This window comes from Agelaius tricolor, unplaced genomic scaffold (genome assembly GCF_023055355.1).
Source record: "Agelaius tricolor isolate 1412-34295 unplaced genomic scaffold, bAgeTri1.0.p SCAF_2, whole genome shotgun sequence".
In the NCBI taxonomy this organism is placed as follows: Eukaryota; Metazoa; Chordata; class Aves; order Passeriformes; family Icteridae; genus Agelaius; species Agelaius tricolor.
In genome coordinates, this window is record NW_027269262.1 from 93,302,073 (window position 1) to 93,320,201 (window position 18,129).

Here is an 18,129-nt window from a genome sequence, read left to right on the forward strand (position 1 = left end):
TCTCTGGTGAGGATGTAGGGCACCTGGGCAACACAGCCAGTGATTAATTCCTGATTTGGACACATCCAAAGTTAGTTGAGATGGATTCCACTTCATGCATCAGCTGAGCTGCAATGAATTCCACATTCATGCTCATTGCTCGTGACAAAGAAAAGCAACATTTGGATTTTCTTCTTTTTGAGATGTAAGGAAACCATGCTGATAGTCACCAAAAATTAGGTTTAATTGTTTCTTCACTAGTTTCAGATGTATTTAAATCTTGTCTGGATAGGGAGAAACATGGCCTAGTATTAACAAGATTGCAATCCCTCAAACTAGAGCAAGATTAGCATCCTTACACTACTCAATATTCAGTAATAAACCCTTTTAAAGGCACAGCTGGGAAGAGTCAGGGAAAGCTCAGGGACTGTGAGTAGAATTTAAGATTTCTCTGCTTAGAAAAAAATAAACTTACCTTCACACTCATGAATTCTCCCCAGTACTATTAAATCAGCAAATGTGATCTGTACAGTGGATAAAGCTCTATTCTCCTTCCCTTAATGTGCCTTTGACATCAGTGAAAGCCTGAAGTAACAGATTATTCCCTTTTCTTTAAACTCGTAACCAAAAAAAAAATGTTTCAGAAAAAAGGTAATATCCACTGGGACGGACTCTAAAGAGGAAAGATAAATACAAATAGAGTTTATTTTACTTTTTATATGCTTCAGGTCTGTGTAAGAAAAATGTCTTCTACCATAAAAAGAATTGACGCAAGAATTGTTTCTTGTAAATGGACAGCACTGTTGTCTGTAAAAAGGAAGAATGATACATCATGGCTCACTAGACAAAACCCAAAAAAACTATGAAGAATATACCCAAGCCCACTAAAAATGGATCAAATGCAGCACTTATTGTAACATAAAAAACATAATGAATTTCTGACCCACCTTGTAAATTTTTTTTCCAAGAGTCACCTTAAAAAAATGGAAAAATGAAGTTGTGCTTTCTGAAGGGGAGCAGGTTCCTGTAGATGTTTCCTAGTCTCCTAAATTAATTCTGCAGAAAACCTTAATCCCTTAATTCCCCAGCAGAGAATTTAGGAATGACTGAATCTTGTCAAAGGCTTGAGCTGACAATGCTGAACTCATAACAGGGTGTGAGGTAGAAGAAAATTAAGAGACATCAGAGCTGGCCATAGGAGAACAAGCTTCTCCTATGAATCTTCTAAACAAGGACAGTCCTCACGTGACAGAATGATAGAAAATATTTCTCTGAAGACCAGGAGGTCAAGTGCCTCTTTGTCTAAGGAAATCCTTTCTCCTCACAAAGAGAGATATGCAATGACCCTTTCAAAGTGAAATCAAATCCCAAATTGTCCCACCCTGCACAGAACTCCTTTGCTTTTCATTCCTCATTTCAAAATGCTTCCAAGAGCTTTGCATGTTGCTGAAGTCAGATTTAGAAAGGCTATAATTGACTCTCTTTTCTCCTCTTGAGCACAAGTTGAACTTAACAATTCCCATTCTCCACTTCTGATAGTGCCAGGCCATGACCCCAGAGCTGTGCTACAAAGGTGTCCTACCAGGCCTGTGATTTCTTTCAGGAATATGGAAAACACCTTTGATTAAAGTGCTCCCAGGCTTTGTCGAAATGGAAATAAAAGCAATTTCATTTTCTGTAGCTTTTTTTCTCCTTACATATCATTTTCCCTTCATGATCAATACAGTTATTAAAGCACACCAGGGGAATAAGCATTTACTTTCTCAGCTACTTCCTGACCATTGGAGATGTCCCAGGTTCTTTGCAGCATTTAAACACAGCTAGCACAGGTGAAAGTGATTTGGGGAGGAACAACAGCCTTCCATAGCAGAAGCCAGAAGGGCAGCAGGATTCCCTACTCAGCACAAAAGGATACTAAATATTAGTTTTTAGGCAAAGAAGTCAAACTAGTCTAGTAAAGTGGTTTTTTGAAGGTACTTGCCTCCTGGGCACTGTTCATCACAGACTGAGGTACAATATTCAAGAGAAACAGGATGAACAATCTTACAGAGGCATGGGGAAGGAAGCTTAGCCCGTTTTCTTCCAGCTCTGCCTAAGTTTTAAGTACCAAGTCTGATGAGATGACACTGTACTGACTGCAGATCCCTAACATTGTCCCTGTGGAAAGGTGGACAGCTACACTGGTGCTCATCAAGTAAATCAAGTCAAAAATCAAGACACAGAAACTGAAATATAAATCCCCATAGTAGAATTCAACTATTAGTATCACTGTGGCTTTGGAAACCAATGTGGCATCTTTAGAGTCACCCAGTGGTTTGGGTTGGACTTCAAAGATCATCTCCTTCCAAACCCCCACCACGGACAGGGACACCTTCCACTATCCCAGGTTGCTCCAAACCCCATCCAACCTGGCCTTGGACACTTCCAGGGACAAGGCAACCACAGCTTCTCTGGGTGATAAGTGCCAGGGCCTTCACTCTGTCAGCGAAGAATTTCACCCTTAAATCTGACAGAAATTGACCCTTTGTCAGTTTAAAGCCATTGCCCCTTGTCCTGCCACTCCAGGCCCTTCTTAAAATTCCCTCTCCAGGTTTCCTTTAGGCTCTGGAAGGGGCTCTAAGGTCTCCCCAGACCCTTCTCTTCTCCAGGCTGGACACCCCAGCTGTCCCAGCCTGGCCCCAGAGCAGAGGGTCTCCAGCCCTCTGAGCATCTTTGTGGCCTCCTCTGACTCACTGACACTTCAGTGACTATCGATGATATTTTTGCCCCTGACGAGGGGAGAGGAATGATGCACCTCACTCCATCTTATCAGAAAGCTAATTAATTACCTTATTACACTACATTATTCTATATTATATTACACTATGTTACATTACATTTAAACTGAATTTGCTAAGCACTCAACTGCACTTTATTGCACAACATCTCGTGACTGTTGGCCAACAGTCCTGACACACACACAAGCTTGGCCCTCATAGGCCAAGGAAACAAAACACCGTGACTTTGGGTAAACAATCTCCCTATTGCATTCTATTCTGCACAAATATAGGCACAGCAAATAAGATAAGAATTGTTTTGATCATTCTCTGAGGTTCAGAGAATGTGAATCCCAGAAATACTCTTGGGGAGATAGCCTTGCTTTTCTCTGTGGAGGAGAAATGTGGCTACAAGTGACTTTACATGAAATACGTGAGGAATGGTGACACTGCCTGGACAGAGTCCCTGCAGCAGACAGGAAAACTGAGCAGGAGAACACTGCTGCCTGCATCTGCAGATTTTCAGCAGAGCTTTCCAGTGCAAACATTGACCAAGCTTGACCATTTTGCTGCTTGATGAGATGTGACAAGCTCACAGCCCAGTGCAATAACACTTCAGGCTACACAGCTGGGACTCAAGGATACTTAAATTCTGTTCCTCATTTCCATGGATCCCAGTTAGGTATGCATCTCCAGTGATAGTATTCCTAACTCCTTGGTATCTCTAGCCCATTAAGAGGTAAGTTTAATACAATTTCTCAAAGCTTTGACCTTTGAGCAGGGCAATTTATTATATGTGCTGCCACTGGGCACAAAGATGAGTCTAAGTGTGGTTTTCCAGTCAGTAACCAAGGATTTCCATTCACTCCTCTGTTAAATGAGGCCATTAAGAGAAATGTAACTCACTAGTTTATGCTGCTGCTAGCAAGGGAAAATTGCTTTTTAATCTCTGACCCCTCAAAATGAAATTGTACCCTGGAAAGAGATTCTGTTAAACAAATGAATTAGAAAAACAAAAGACAGTCTGTGATTTCCTTCTGCCATCTCTGACTCACCACAGATCAGACTTGTTCAGAGCTTTCAAAGAGAAAATTCTTGCCTTTGAAATACTGAATGCAGGCCACCATAATCAGTGTAACTGACATTCTTAAAATAAGAATATTCTTGACTTGGAACAGCCCCAGAGCTGCATTCCACCAAGGTGAACAGTCAGTAAAATCTGTGTCCTGCCTACTCATCTTCTCACCAGAGAAAACAAATTGATCACCAAAGGCTCACCACTAAACTTGCTCCCAAGTCTTTCATATCACACCAAATCACAGAATGGTTTGGGTCAGGTGGAACCTTAAAGATCATCCAGTTCCAACCCCCTTCCATGGGCAGGGACACCTTCCACCATCCCAGGTTGCTCCAAGCCCTGTCCAACCTGGCCTTGGACGATTCCAGGGATGAAGCAGGCACAGCTTCTCTGGGTAACCTGTGCCAGGGCCTCACCACCCTCACAGGGAAGGATTTCTTCCTAATATCCAATCCAAACATGCAATCTGTCAGTTTAAAGCCATTCCCCATTGTCTTATCACTCTGCCCTTGTAAAAGTTCCTCTCCAGATTTGTTGTAACCCCCTCCAGGTACCTCAAAGGCCACAATAAGTTTATCCTGGAGTCCTCTCTTCTCCAAGCTGAACAATCACAATTCTCTGAGCCTTTCCTCACAGGAGAGGTGTTTCATCCCTCAAATCATGTTCATGGCCTCCTCTTGATTCCTTCCCTTCTCTACTCATGCCCCTTCCGCTTCCTTCTTGAATGTTTTGTGCTTAAATAAAAAATGAGCTCACAGTGGATAATTTATTTCTTTCCTTCCAAAAATTTCACAGCTGGTTTTGTATAATAAAGGGAAAAAAAAAGGCTAAGCTACTACCTGGATCAGGCATCTCCTCCTTTTGGATGGTACAAATGAAGAGATGATCTGCTGTGATTAAAAACGGCCTGAAAGATTTTACCTTTACACACAGGAACACACGACATCCAAAAGCTCTAAACAACCCCTTTCTCAATAAATATTTGATCACACAGATCCATTATTTACAGAAAACAGAGAGAGTTTTAAATAAATGTTGTGGTTCAGACCTTACTGAGGTTAAGTTGCTGGATTCTCACAGTTCATTTATCACACGGACTGGCGCTGACTTGAACACCACTTCCCACAGAAAGCAGCTGTTTTGTAAATGGCTGCATTAAAATATAGTAAAAAAGCAGGCAAAGGCAGAAGCTGCTTCAAAATAAAGCACTCTACAATCTGAAAACTCAGCCTGCTGTTTATTGGGAGCCAGTGAGCAAAGAAAAAAGGAGGCAGAAGTTTTATTCCAACCAACTACTGCTGGTGAAGGGTCTAGAGCACGAGTCTGATTGATGCCTTGAGAAGGCTGACCTGGCACAGAGACTGGACAGAGCTAAAGAATAAAGTTGGGATTTATTAGAAGGCCTCAATAGATCCACCTTAGGCAGCACAAGAGCCCAGTCAGGGCTATACCCAAGATGAACCCAAAATGTTCACAAAATGCACGACCGGTCACGGGGTCTCACACTTCTATAAATTCTAGTACATTTGCATATTGGAGTTAAATGTCCAATTAAAACTCCAGCCCATGAAGTCCCATCCTTCTTACTTTTCTGTCTTCATTCTGCCATTGTTTGTGCTCTTGGGCCTGAGATTTGGATCATTTGTCCTTGGTCCCCAGCTAGAGAGGAATTGTTTTGTCTCCCTACTCTGTGAAGAGAGCTCACCATCCCCTAATATGAAGCTCAGAATTACGCACTAAAGCAGCACAGAATCTGAGAAATATAAAAGCTAAAACCTGAGGCATCATGTTGAGGAGCAGCTGAGGGAGCTCAGCCTGGAGAAAATGAGGCTCAGGAAGGACCTTCTTACTCTCTACAGCTCCCTGAGAGGAAGGTGGAGCCAGGTGGGGTCAGTCTCTTTTCCCAGGTAAAAAGCGACAGGTTAAGGAGAAATGGCCTCAATTTGCATCAAGATAATCCAACAACACTGGTTCCCCATGGCTTTGCAGTTGCTGCATGACTGCTGATCATGTCAGGGTGCAATCGTGGTTCCAGTTGGCTCTTAATTATAAAATTAAGGTTAAAATTATTTAGTGGCAGCAAAAGACAGGGTCTTAGAGCATATCCACAGTGAAGAGAAGGAGATGATCTTCATTGTCACAATATTTATAAGCAACAAGTGCTTTGAGAGGCTACCATGCCAAAATGACTCTGAGAAGGTGATTTTTGAAACTCAAATTTTCTTTTGTTGTTAAAATACCAATGAGTTATTTGCACAAAAGTTGGAGACAGTCCCTTATCAGTGGTCCCCAGGCAATAAGATTTCTGCAAATATCACAGATTTCTGAGGCTTTTTTTCCTCAGAGCTCCAGCCTCCAAAGTGCCCCTCTGTGTACCCATGAAAGCCAGACCCAGGAATTGCTCCATTACTGGAAAAAAACCTCATTGTTCTTAGACTACACAAGTGGGTCATGAACTGTTGTTTGCCTTTCAATGCCAGTGAATCCAAATTAGCTTGACTTCCACAGAGGATATAGGGAAGGAAAGCAACCAGCATGAATCAGAGCAACACAAGCAGCTCTTCCAAAACAAATTAGCTTCAGCAGTCAGCACACAGAGTCCTTCAGTCAGTGAGGCCAAGCTGAACTTAGGCCAAACTTTGCATGAAAAAAAAAAAAAAAAAGAGCAACTGGTTTAATGTGCACCCATGGAGTCTGTGTTGGTTTCCTCTCCTTCCTCTCAATCCACCTGCAGGAAGCTCTGAGCAAAGTGAGCAAAGTAAAAGTGCACATCTCCACACAGCCACCCCTTTGGTGTGATGTCCAGCCCGCCTAAACTAACCTCAAGGGCAGGTTGGGTGTCTAGATATTCCCTTTTTCCCAATAAAGAGACAGGTGATAGGCATGGGATTAATTTTCCATGGAATATTTGTAGTATAATTGATGTAATCTCAATTCAATGGCCAAAGGAGAGAACAAAGTTGTCCTAAGAGGCAGCCAGCAGACCCCTCTATGTCAGACATCTCTTGTGGGATGAGACAAGATGTGCTGAAAGCAATTCCTCCTCATGTATCATGGAAAGGAGACACTTAAACATCCACCAGCACCAAAAACACTCATATCTGGTCCAATAAATCCCTCTCTTCCAGAGAGCAGTTTGACCCACGTTAAAATTGGTGTTTTGAGATGGGTGCGATGAATCATTTTCTGTGGGGGCAGGGAAAAGGAAATTTCAAGAGGCAAATCTGGGCTGTTGGTATTAATGGCAGGAGTCATCATTCCTGCTCGAGGCCCAAGAGAAATGAGACCCTCACTGAAAAGAAAGGCATGGAAGCAGGACCAGTGCAGGAGAGAACTTCTACTGGCTTCTCCCTGCCACATTTGTCTGCCTCTCAGTCATTTTTCAAACTCAGATTTTCTATTGAAGGTAGTATAAAAAAGTCAAAATTGTCACATTTCTGTGGCCAACAGGGTTTTCATATGGAAAAAAGGCTTCCTTTTTGTACCAAAATTCAACTCTTATTGCTTTCATCTGCATTTTGACCCTGTGTGTTCCCACAGATAATGCACTGAGGCAGCTTAACTGTGACTTGTAGTAAAAATAAGTTTAGGCAGAAACAATTATTTTCCAATTATAATTTAAAATGAAAGGAAAAAAAAATCTGCTTTTATTTATATATATTCCAAAGCTCTGACAGCTCCCACTAATCTTTTAGAGTTTAGATGGGGCACATGAGAATTCATTCAGAGTAATAAAACACTGCTGCTAGCACACACATCTCAAGAGGAAGGAGCACCTTACCAAATTTAAAATGCAGACAAAGGAGCTTCTTGTGAAGATATTTACTTCCTTTTTAAACATTTCTAGCATTTCAGGGAAACTAAATGTCTTATTTTCTAATAGCTAAGAAAAGACTATTTACCTGTTCTTTGTTATGTTAATGTGCAGGTTGGGACTGGTTCTCCAAGTTGTATTGTTGAAGTGACTGCATGGGTTACATGCAAATATTATGCTAAATAACCAGCCACTGAATCATTATTCCTGACAGAAATCCCTCCATTAAGTTCTACAGAAGGTCTTAAACTCAAATGTTTCAGTGGTGTTGACATTTCTGATTTCTCAATTTATGTATACATTTGTTGGTAGACTAATAAAAAAACTAAACTGACTAATAAAAATATTGCATACACACACACACACACACACACGTTTATATATATATAAACAGCAATAAATAACAAATGTTTGTAAGCCAGCCTGCATTTACAGGATAATCACACTGTAACATAAGTAACAAGCAAACATACTCATGAATTAGCAGTTTAACATGAGAAGGAAAACTGCTCAGTAAGATTTAAGAAACAGTTTGTGCCTTTGGTCCCTGAGCAGCACAGATGAGCACAGATGGAATTTGGAGCACGTAAAGCTCTGGCAGGTCCCTTAAAAGCAGCTCACCCCCAGGGCCATCTGGCTGATGGCTCTTCCAAACCCATCCCAGATATTTCCAAAGCATCCAAAACCAGGCAAAACCACCAGGAAGGACGGCCTGTGCTCACACTGGATTATCCAAATGTCTGCAAGGGGCACCAGCCTTCCTCCCTGCAGCATCCCTGAGGGCTGTGGCACCAGGGCCCTTCCTGTCCTGTGACCATGGTCACAAGGGTTTTCAGGATGAAGAAGAGACGAGAATGTTGACTCCATGATCAGAAGACTTGATTTATTATTTTATGATTTATGTTACATTAAGACTATACTAAAAAGAAATAGGAAAGGTTTCTTGAGAAGCTAGCTAAGCTAAGAATAGAAAAAAATGAATAACAAAGATTTGTGTCTCAGACAGAGAGCAAGAGCCAGCTCTGCCATGAGTGGTCAGGAAATCCAAACACCCACAGGAGACCAATCACGGGTCTGCCTGTTGCATTCCACAGCAGCAGATAACCATTGTTTACTTTTGGTTGCTGAAACTGCAGCTTCTCACAAGGAAAAATCCTAAGAAAGGATTTTTCATGAAAGATGTCTGTGACACTGTCCCACCATGGGGACCGTGTCCCTCTGGGTGTAAGATGAGCAGATTTTGTGGCACACAACACATGAGGCATCTTGTCCAGCCCCAGGCCAGCAGTGGAAGTGACAAAAATGTCACCTCATTTTCTGTTCATGGTGACACAGAGTGGAGCTGGGTTTATGTTGGAACCCTGGTTACTGAGAGTTTTAGACTTTCTGTGCTGACAGGCACTGAGCCCCAAGAAGACACTGCATTTGACCTGAGGCTGTGGAGAAGGCTTCCAAAATTGAATGATAGAACTGAGATTATGGGTGTGGAGTTTGAATAGAAGAGTGTAATATCACAGGGTGGAAAACTTAGAGTTTAAGGTTTTAGAATCTAGTAATATCTATTAAACAATATGGAGGTTTTACGGAGGAGGCTGTCCTTCTTCACCTTCTTCTTCATGGGTTTGGGTGGTTTTGTGCAATTGGATAAAAATAATCCTCATTTTGAGCCATGGGTAGTTGGTTATTGGGTTAAAACTAAAAATAATTTAGGTGTCATTTCTTAATTGAAAATTTATCCTTAAAAGGCCATGCAGAAAGAGAGATAGGTCTCCATTTTTAGTTTGTTAGAGTGCAGTGCTGTAGAACTCAGGGTTTGTGAGACTGTAACATAAATAAGAACTAATAAACATCTGAGTCTGAACAAGAAATACCATCTCACATATTTAATCCTGACCCTGGCAAAAAGAACCAAAGACTCTGCAGGTTTACACAGATTTTTCTGGTGATCCACATCCAGTAGGGCACAGGACAGTTCTCTGTGCTCCACAGGAGATCTGGATTGCACATTTCCTTTAGCAACCAAAGTTTTTTATGTGATATTTGTCATTATGGGCTTGTTTCAAGTGCAAGAGAGACTCTGTTTTCTCACGTACACCAATCAGTTCATATTTATGCCCTTGGCAGGGGTTGTCTCGCTAAAACTGGCTTTATCTTTACCCTGATGAGCATATCTGAGGAAAAAAGGGCCTCCTGTCTGGGCAGGCTATTTCAGCAGCTCCTGCTGGCTGAAGAAAGCAGAGCCTTTGGACTGTGCTGCATTCATTTTCTGCCTGACTCCTCTTTGACCTTCTTAGCCAAAGTCATCATTAACTCATTTGCAGCTTTGCAATCAGCTCTACAGTCAGGTCAAGTATTAAATCCATTCCAGTTTCATTTTAGACTTCATGTAACAAGTTATTTTCAAAGTGAATGCAGGATTACATGCAGGGCCACACACATTATCTTAAATATATATACATTAAAAACCAACATGGAGCTGAAGACGGCGCTTATTTTCTGCAATATCAAAGTTCTACAAAACTCACTCATATTACCCAAAATTGGGACAATGTGTTTCAGCAGAAAATGAGCTGTAGATAATTTTAAAATCACGTCACTCCATTGCATCAGAGTAGAATGCCTGTGAGTTTTCCTCCTTTGGTCTGGAAGATTCAGAGTTCACTGTGTCCAAGGACAACTAACAGGCACCACGTGCTCTCAGGGACCTCAGCTACATTTTGTCAAAACTCCAGACACATGGAAATCACCAATTTATGCTTGAGGAAAAAAAGAAAACAAGCAGGTTTTCCTTCTGTCAGTCACAATGCAACTGATAACAATTTTTTGATTGTTCATTTCCCCACCCCCCTTCATCCCCCTAGAAAGTATTAACTATAACCATCAAAGAGTTCCTTCTGGGCAAGCTGTTTTCAAAAAGATTAATTTTTGTGTGTGTATGTGTGTGTGCGTTTATGTTTTATTCTTGATCCAATGAAAGAAAAAAAAAAAAAAAACAATTCACAAAAAAATCTCTCAAATTGCTTTTGAAAAGTGCTGAACACCACCACCACAGCCGTTATTCACCAACCACATCATGCTGTTTGACAACTCAAGTTGTTTTCTTGAAGTACTGTTTCCTGATTATAGGGAAACACACCAAACAGAAGCACATATGCACTTAAATGATGTGCTTTTTATGGTGTCTTTCCAAGAACAACTGTAGCTAATTGTTGACTTTCCTACTGGCAAATGTCTGTTTAATATGCAGATTTCTTAATGACTACTCTAAAGTAAATTGGCTGTGCTACGGTAATCTAATCATATATATATATTTATATATATAAAATGGTTTAGAATACTTAGAATATGCTTTACCATCTTTCCACGTAGAACAAATCCATGTGCCCAGTGGTTCACAGCTGCCAGGTGTTTTGTTTATTGTAAATACAATCACTGAAAGCATTTGTAGGGTTTTTTTAGTCCCACTTACTTGGTGCTGGCTTGCTTTTGCCAACTGCTCATTGGCTGATTCTACGTTGGAAGAAGAGGCCTCAATGTTGGCTTCAATGCTATCTGCAAATTAAAAGAAGATAATTACAGGGTAATTAAACCAAATTACCAAAAAAAAAAAATTACAAATGACAAATTAAACCAAAAAACAAAGGTTTACACCAACAGCAATTCAACAATTTACTCATGGGTATAAAGAGAGGAGCAGCCTCTTGTTTGTGACCTGTATTTCTGCAGGGAAGTAGGACCAACACCCATTCTGATGAACACCCAACCCATCAGTCAGAGGCAGGATGACTGACAGCTCTCCTCTGATGGGATGGGGGTTGCCTCTCATCCCATTCCTTCTGAAATCAATGGGAAGAGTGACAGGGAATCCAACAGAAAGTGGCTCAAGACTGACAAACTTACTGGATTAAATCACAGAAGGGACATGGCACCTGAAATTATCTCATTATTAGAGCTCAGGGATAAAATTCCTGTGGGTGCATGTGGGTTATTGACCACGCCCAGGTGTCTCTTCTTGATCAAATAATCCTGGACAATATCACAGAGGGCAAATCCATGGTGTGCAATTCCTCCCACTCTCCAGGAGTGGATCAGATTAAACAAACCACAAACCAAACTCCTGGATCACATTTCCAAGCTGCAGGGGAGGGCTGTAAAAATGGCTCAGATTGAGAAAAATTGCTGGAATCTACAATTAAGGGAGAAGAATCTCACCCTACATTGCTATGTTTGGCACTGGGGGAAGCCTGGATGAACCAGAGGGAATCAAAACGAGACTGGAAAAGAAAGATTATCAGCTACCCATCACAACTGGGTCCCCACTTCCATCAAAATCAAACATTAACTTTGACTCCTCACAGCTATGGTATAAAACCTGCAAAAAAAAAAAAAATTGTTTTTCCAGCAGAAATCTTGGAGATCTTGACCAGCTAGTCCTCCAAGAGATGTGCAACCAATTTCTGCTCACAGTGGAAGAAGATGTGCCCTTGGTCTGTTTCTTGATCAACTGGGTGGTTTTGAACACAAAATACACCACAGGGTGCATGAACTCGATTGGGAGAACTCAGCCTCAGGTAGAAATTGGAGAACAAAGTTCTGGGGATTTCTCTAATCCTTAATAAAATCAACTGAAATTCTTCAATTAATAGTATAAGGAGTTGGATTAAGACATGCCACAAAAGATTAAAGTAATTTATTCTTTAAGGTTCTAAAGGAAAGAACAGGAATTAATCTTGCCACTTTTGTGGTGGACAAAGAAATGAGGGTTTGCAGATAATTTGTGGAAAGTGCTTGCATTCACATTTTTGCCATTTTTAAATGAAAGAGTGTTAAAGTCTGTTAAGGTAATTATGCACTTAAAATAAAATACATTTTTAGAAAAGCAAAGAAAAGAAAAAAAAAAAAAACAACCCACAAACAAAAGAGAAAAAGAGCAACCCCCCAAGTGCCTAATCAATGCAACAGAATCTGGTCATGTATAAAGTTCCTTGGGATCTTAGTGCAGACACCCTTCACTGCTCAGCATGTCCTAAAGGCTGATTGGCCTCAGAAAACGAATCATTTCGGCAGAGAGGAGCTACAGAGGAGAAATGTATTAAATGTATCCTTCTAAAACAAGAGTAATCTGTCTGCACTTCTCCTGGGGAAGAAGGAAATCATAGAAGCAGCTTAATTTAGTTCCCTTAAAAGGCCCCCCAGAGGAACCCAACACTTTCCTCTGCCTGCAGCGAGGCCCGAGGAGATTTGCCGTTGTTAGATAAAATTAAACGCTGTGCACGCCCCCTTAGAGCTCCCTGGAATGGGAGAGCCACACCTTGGGCAGAGCTTTTGAGAACATCATCTCTGTTTTTCCCAGCTCAGGCTTTCCCAGCTCAGAAGGATGTGCTCCATGTCCTGGGTGAGTTGATGGCAAGTCACAGAGGGAGCCTGGGCCCTGGTGGAATTATTTCTGCTCACTCTTTCTGCCAGTGGGGGAAAACCAGCCTTAGAATAAGTAAAGCTCCCATTTAAATCCTATTTTTTTGAAGCAACTTGTAATCCTGAGGCACAGGGGAAAAACTAAGACAAACAAAAATACCCACCAAACCAGATCTAAAACTCTACAATAATGAGACATAAATATGTAAATCAATCTAAGCAGATATTTCTGCTGATTAACACAGGGAAGCAAGGAGAGGAAAGAGAATTTGGCTCAAATCATAGAGAAATAAGCAATAATTCAATGATGTTAATAAGTCAGTGATGGATATGTCACTGACAGACATTTCAGTGACTCTTTGCTGAACAAGTGGTGGTTCACAGCCTCAGCCTGGCCACTCTCAGGCCCCTTCCCAAGGAACCTCACTTGGGGATGGAGAGACAAGGGTGGCAGGGTCCTCAGCAGGCTGAAAAACACCTGCTGGAGGGATCTGCCTTTTCCTTTGTCTTTGGATTTGGAATGAAGGGACAGTGAGTTTGTTCCCAAATAGATAAGATAAACCAGCCCTGGGTCTGGAATTTCTCAAAGCAACTGAATCCCACAGCAGCTTTCTGCCTTCAGACTCTGGTGACAAATTTATTGTGCAATTTGAGAACAAAAATCCCAAGGGGATGCAGTCGACATTTTGATAAACTCAGGGATGGGGCTGCACCAAAGCAGATGGTGTTTGCAACCAAATACATCAGAGAATTAGGAAAATATTTATAATTTTTCATCTAAAACACAGTCTTGCAATAGCAGTAGTGAAGGTGACAGAGCTAGCCAGGCTTTAGATTCAGTTTTTTATGATTTTATGGCACATTTATCACACAGAGATGGAAATAATGATGACCCCAAGAGGTATTTTTCAATTCCAGCTATTTATCTGTGTCCTGAGATCAAGCCCTTCTAATGACCATTTCTTATATGGGAAATCACTGGATTGAGAGTGGCTGGAGTGGGGGTTTTGCCCCAATCTTTCAAGGAATCACTCACATGGCCTGGATTTTTACAGCAGCAACGATGGATTGGTTTCACAAGGCAGAATTTCAGCTAAATCACTTGAAAGACAGGAAAGTGAGCTCATGAATGAGAATTTTTAAATGCTCCCACTTGGCAGTAACCAAAATGGGCCCCTTCAGGTTTTCATAGTATGCTTTTATTTTTAGCACTTTAATAAGCTTAACCCTCTTTTATGGCTACAACTTCTGGCTAAAAATAATCAATATAGCACACTGAGAGGCACAATAAAAAAGAAGAAGGAAAAAAATAAAAGAAAGGAGTATTTTGGTAATGCATAAAGGTTTCTTTCCTAATTAAAAGCCAAGTTTGGAGGAAAATTGCTTTCAGCATGAAAATGAATTTTGCCCATTCGAATTGCCATGTACTTGGAAAGTTTTAAGTGTCATTCCATGAACAAAAGGCCCTCAGGCTTAGTGAAGACAAAACTGTGGATGTTAAAGGGAAGGAAAACCATGACAATTCTTCCAGAGCAAAGTTTAAAATGGCTCAGGGTTAGTCATTTGCAAACTTCAATGTAAACATCGAGTTGTAAATTCTGCACGCGAGAGGATTTGTAAAATAATCGTGCTCATATGTTAAATTCAGGCTAAATGGGTCACACTGGCTTAGATTGGTGCAAGAAAATACAATTTTCAGCACTGCGAGTCATCAGGAGCTGTGGTTATTGCTTCCAAAAAAAGGCAGATAGAAGTTACCTTCCCATCTGATTTTAGCAGAGCTCTAATTCTTCCACACAGCCCTCAGAGGCAAGGACTGAGGCACTGAACAACCACTCAGCACCATTTTCCAGGCAGGCCTGGAAAGAGTATTTAAAGTACCCTAAAATGTCACAACCAGCTCTTCCTGTTCCTGTTTCTTTTTCAGCCAACAGCCCAAACCCCTTGGTCTGAATGAATAAAAGTGGCTACAGGGCAATGGCCAAACACCAGCATAAATTCACAGCACTTTTTCTCCTGAATGATTTATACTGTCCTTGAAATGCATCTTGGAAATGCCAAGTATCTGCTGCATATGGATGTGCTGGAAAATGGTACTGCCCTGCCAGGGGTTTGCCATGCCTGCCAGGATACATCTCCCAGAGATTCAAAATTCAAACGTTTTCCTGTGTGTATCTGTTGGAAAACAACACGTCCTGTAAGAGAATGAGGCACCTCCTATCACCTGCTTGGTGCTAAGAGGCAGAGTGCAGAAATATTATCACTTTGGCATCTGCAGAGCAATTTACTGCTCCTTCTTACAGAGGCAAATGGCCTCAGATTCCTGATGTTTGCCACAGGAGAAGGGTCAGCGTATGAAGGGTGTCCTGAGGTGCAGGTCCTGGCCCCAGTGACCACTGCACACTCTCAGTCACCATCCAAGGCCTCCTCAACTCCCACATGATGCTCTCAGGTGGCCTGGGATAATCAATACTTTAAACCCACAAAATTAGCACATGCGAGGATATTACATCGCAACAACACTCCTGAATAATTTTTTTTTCTTTATTTCCTTCCTTTGCTGATCAAAAAAAGTTATTTCAACATGAGGAGTTTTTTGTGAAGTAATTTAGGGGTGTGTTGGATTTTTTTTATTCCCCAACTAATCTCTGAAAGTAATTTACAGGGCAGAACAGCTCAAGTAGTTTTGAAGGGGAAATTCCAGAGAGTTGCCTGTAGCACATCCTTTCTTTTCACAGATTTAGAGAATCATGGACTGGTTTGAATTCGAAGGGGCCTTAAAATCAACTTGTTGCAACCCCTTCCCATGGGCAGGGACTGCTTTCACTGTTCCAGGTTTCTCCAAGCCCTGTCCAACCTGGCCTTGAACTCTTCCAGGGATGGGGAGTACATAACTTCTCTGGGCAACATTTCCCTTCTCATTTACACTCAATACAATTTTTTTTTTAAATTCTGTAAGACATCCAAGTTAAAGAAAAAATAAAATATGTTTCTTTAAATTTACAAATAAAAAAAAAAGAAGACTAATTTTTTCCCCAAATCCAGCTTGTGAATTTAAACGGTTTTAATACATCCCTTCATTTCATTTGTGTGCAGCATTTTTCAGAAGTCTGGTTTTGTCTATAATTAACACGAAACTCACTTTCCATCACAGAGCTGAGTTATCAAGTCCTGCTGCTGATGAAAGTAGTTTCACTCTGAGTTTGTCACCAGAATAATAAGGTTGGTAGGGGTGTGGATCCATAGAAATAAATATATTTTATATCTGCTTGCTGTCTTGGAAAGATCATGTATTTTACCTACCAAGTAAGGTCACTGATATTTACAACTTGCTTGACCTCTTTTGCTTTACATGGCTCGTTTGATTTACTTAAACTGCTCAAGCCACGTTTCCCAAACAGTCTGGCAGAAATTGCACCTCCCAGCAGAAATAAACCACCCACCTGAGCAGCTTCTGCCTTTCTGACATTTACTGCTCAATTGCAGCATTATTAGAAACTGAGACCACAGCAGTTCTAAGTTCCCCAAAAAACTGCTTTGGATAAATTGATGTGAGAAGAATCCTACGGGTGGCAATAAACCTCGTGGAAGGAAGAGCTTTGCTTCTTGTACAAAATTAGCTGGCTCATTAACTGTAATTATACCAGCCCAATCACATTATGAGGGTCAAACACAGAAATAAACACAGCAGACAGATCTTTAGGCGTTAGGAAATTTGCAAGCGTGGAGTCGCCCATCACTCTTCTCCTTGTAAACCAGCATGGGCTGTCTCACCAGCCCTGCCAGCAGGAGAGCTGAGTGTGAGAGCCCCCATGCAAGGGAGGACACAAAAATCACACTCACAGAGAGCAGGAGAGAAACACAAAAGCTCATGCAATTTTTGTGTTGCTTGTTATCTCCAGTAAAATGAGTCGGTCAGAGATCACAGCAGCCCACACATGGCTCCAAAAACTTTGTCACAGCAGAGGTGACCAAGCAGTGCCTCACATGAGACTGAGGCTGTCCAGCCCTGTCCAGAGAGCTTCAGTGGAGGCCACCACTGCTGCAGTCCAGATAAACAGGGAAAGGTGAGTGGTATAGAACACACCCCAGAATCACAGAATGAACTGGCTTAGAAGATGCCTTAGAGATCATCTCGTTCTAACCCTCTGCCATGGGACACCTGCCACTTGACCAGGTTGATCAGAGACCCATCCAACCTGGCCTGGAACACCTCCAGGGGTGTGGGGCAGCCACAGCTTCCCTGGGCAACCTGTGCCAGTGACCCACTGACCATCTCCTTCAAGTTGTTGTCTACGAGGCAATTAAGGATAATAACACCATAAGGATAATAAACCCATACAATTTCAGCAGCTGGGGTGGTTTGCAATGAAGCTTGGTCAGACTTAGCAGAAACACAGCTGATGACAGGGCATAAACTGAAGGTGGACAAAGAGGTGAGAAATGGAATAGATTCAGGAACACCCCAGTGTGCCCTTCCTTCATGGGCTCTGCTCTGTACTGACACTTTACTCTGGGTCTTACCAAGGGGCTGAAAGCAACACAGCCAAGAGAAGATTTCCCAATCCATCGGGAACCAATAAGAACATAAATGTACATTTACCATAAATGTACATTTAACATTCCCATAACAGCTTCCTCTGAGATCTAGGGATCTTTACCAAATGAGAGACTTTGCAGGCCACGTTCAACTGATCAGAGATATTAAAGCTGCTAAATTCAGGTATTTGGGGACTGTTCTCGAGATGCGTTCATTTTCTGCAGATGTCACAACAGAGGCACATAACTTGGGAGGGTTTAGTTAGGGCTCCAGTTGAATGATTTCCCAGCTCAGTTTGCAGTCTGACAAGAGACTCCTGGCTGTGCCATCCCACAGTCAGACTGGAGGAGGACGTGCTGATGGGCCCTCTTGACAGTGTTTATGTGTCAGACCAGCCTTCAGGTAGAAAGGCCTGATTGGACTTGATTTCACAGGGAAAAAAACAAAAAAAAATTAAAAAGAAAAGCAAACCCCAAACTGAAAAATCCTCCCTGCATAACAAAGCTTCCAAAATAAGCAACCCATTTGCATTCATGCAAATCCCTTT

The 18,129-nt window shown here is 41.6% G+C and overlaps 1 protein-coding gene across 6 annotated transcripts in view; it reads right to left on the reverse strand.

Annotated features, from left to right (window-relative positions):
* The window catches only part of TSNARE1 (t-SNARE domain containing 1), a 469,756-nt gene that overhangs the window by 170,564 nt on the left and 281,063 nt on the right, over window positions 1–18,129 (reverse strand). For all 6 annotated transcript variants that reach the window (XM_071421896.1, XM_071421899.1, XM_071421900.1 and 3 more), the window contains one exon: window positions 11,097–11,179. In XM_071421896.1, the coding sequence (XP_071277997.1) occupies window positions 11,097–11,179 (83 nt within the window). The remainder of the gene's footprint in view (window positions 1–11,096; window positions 11,180–18,129) is intronic.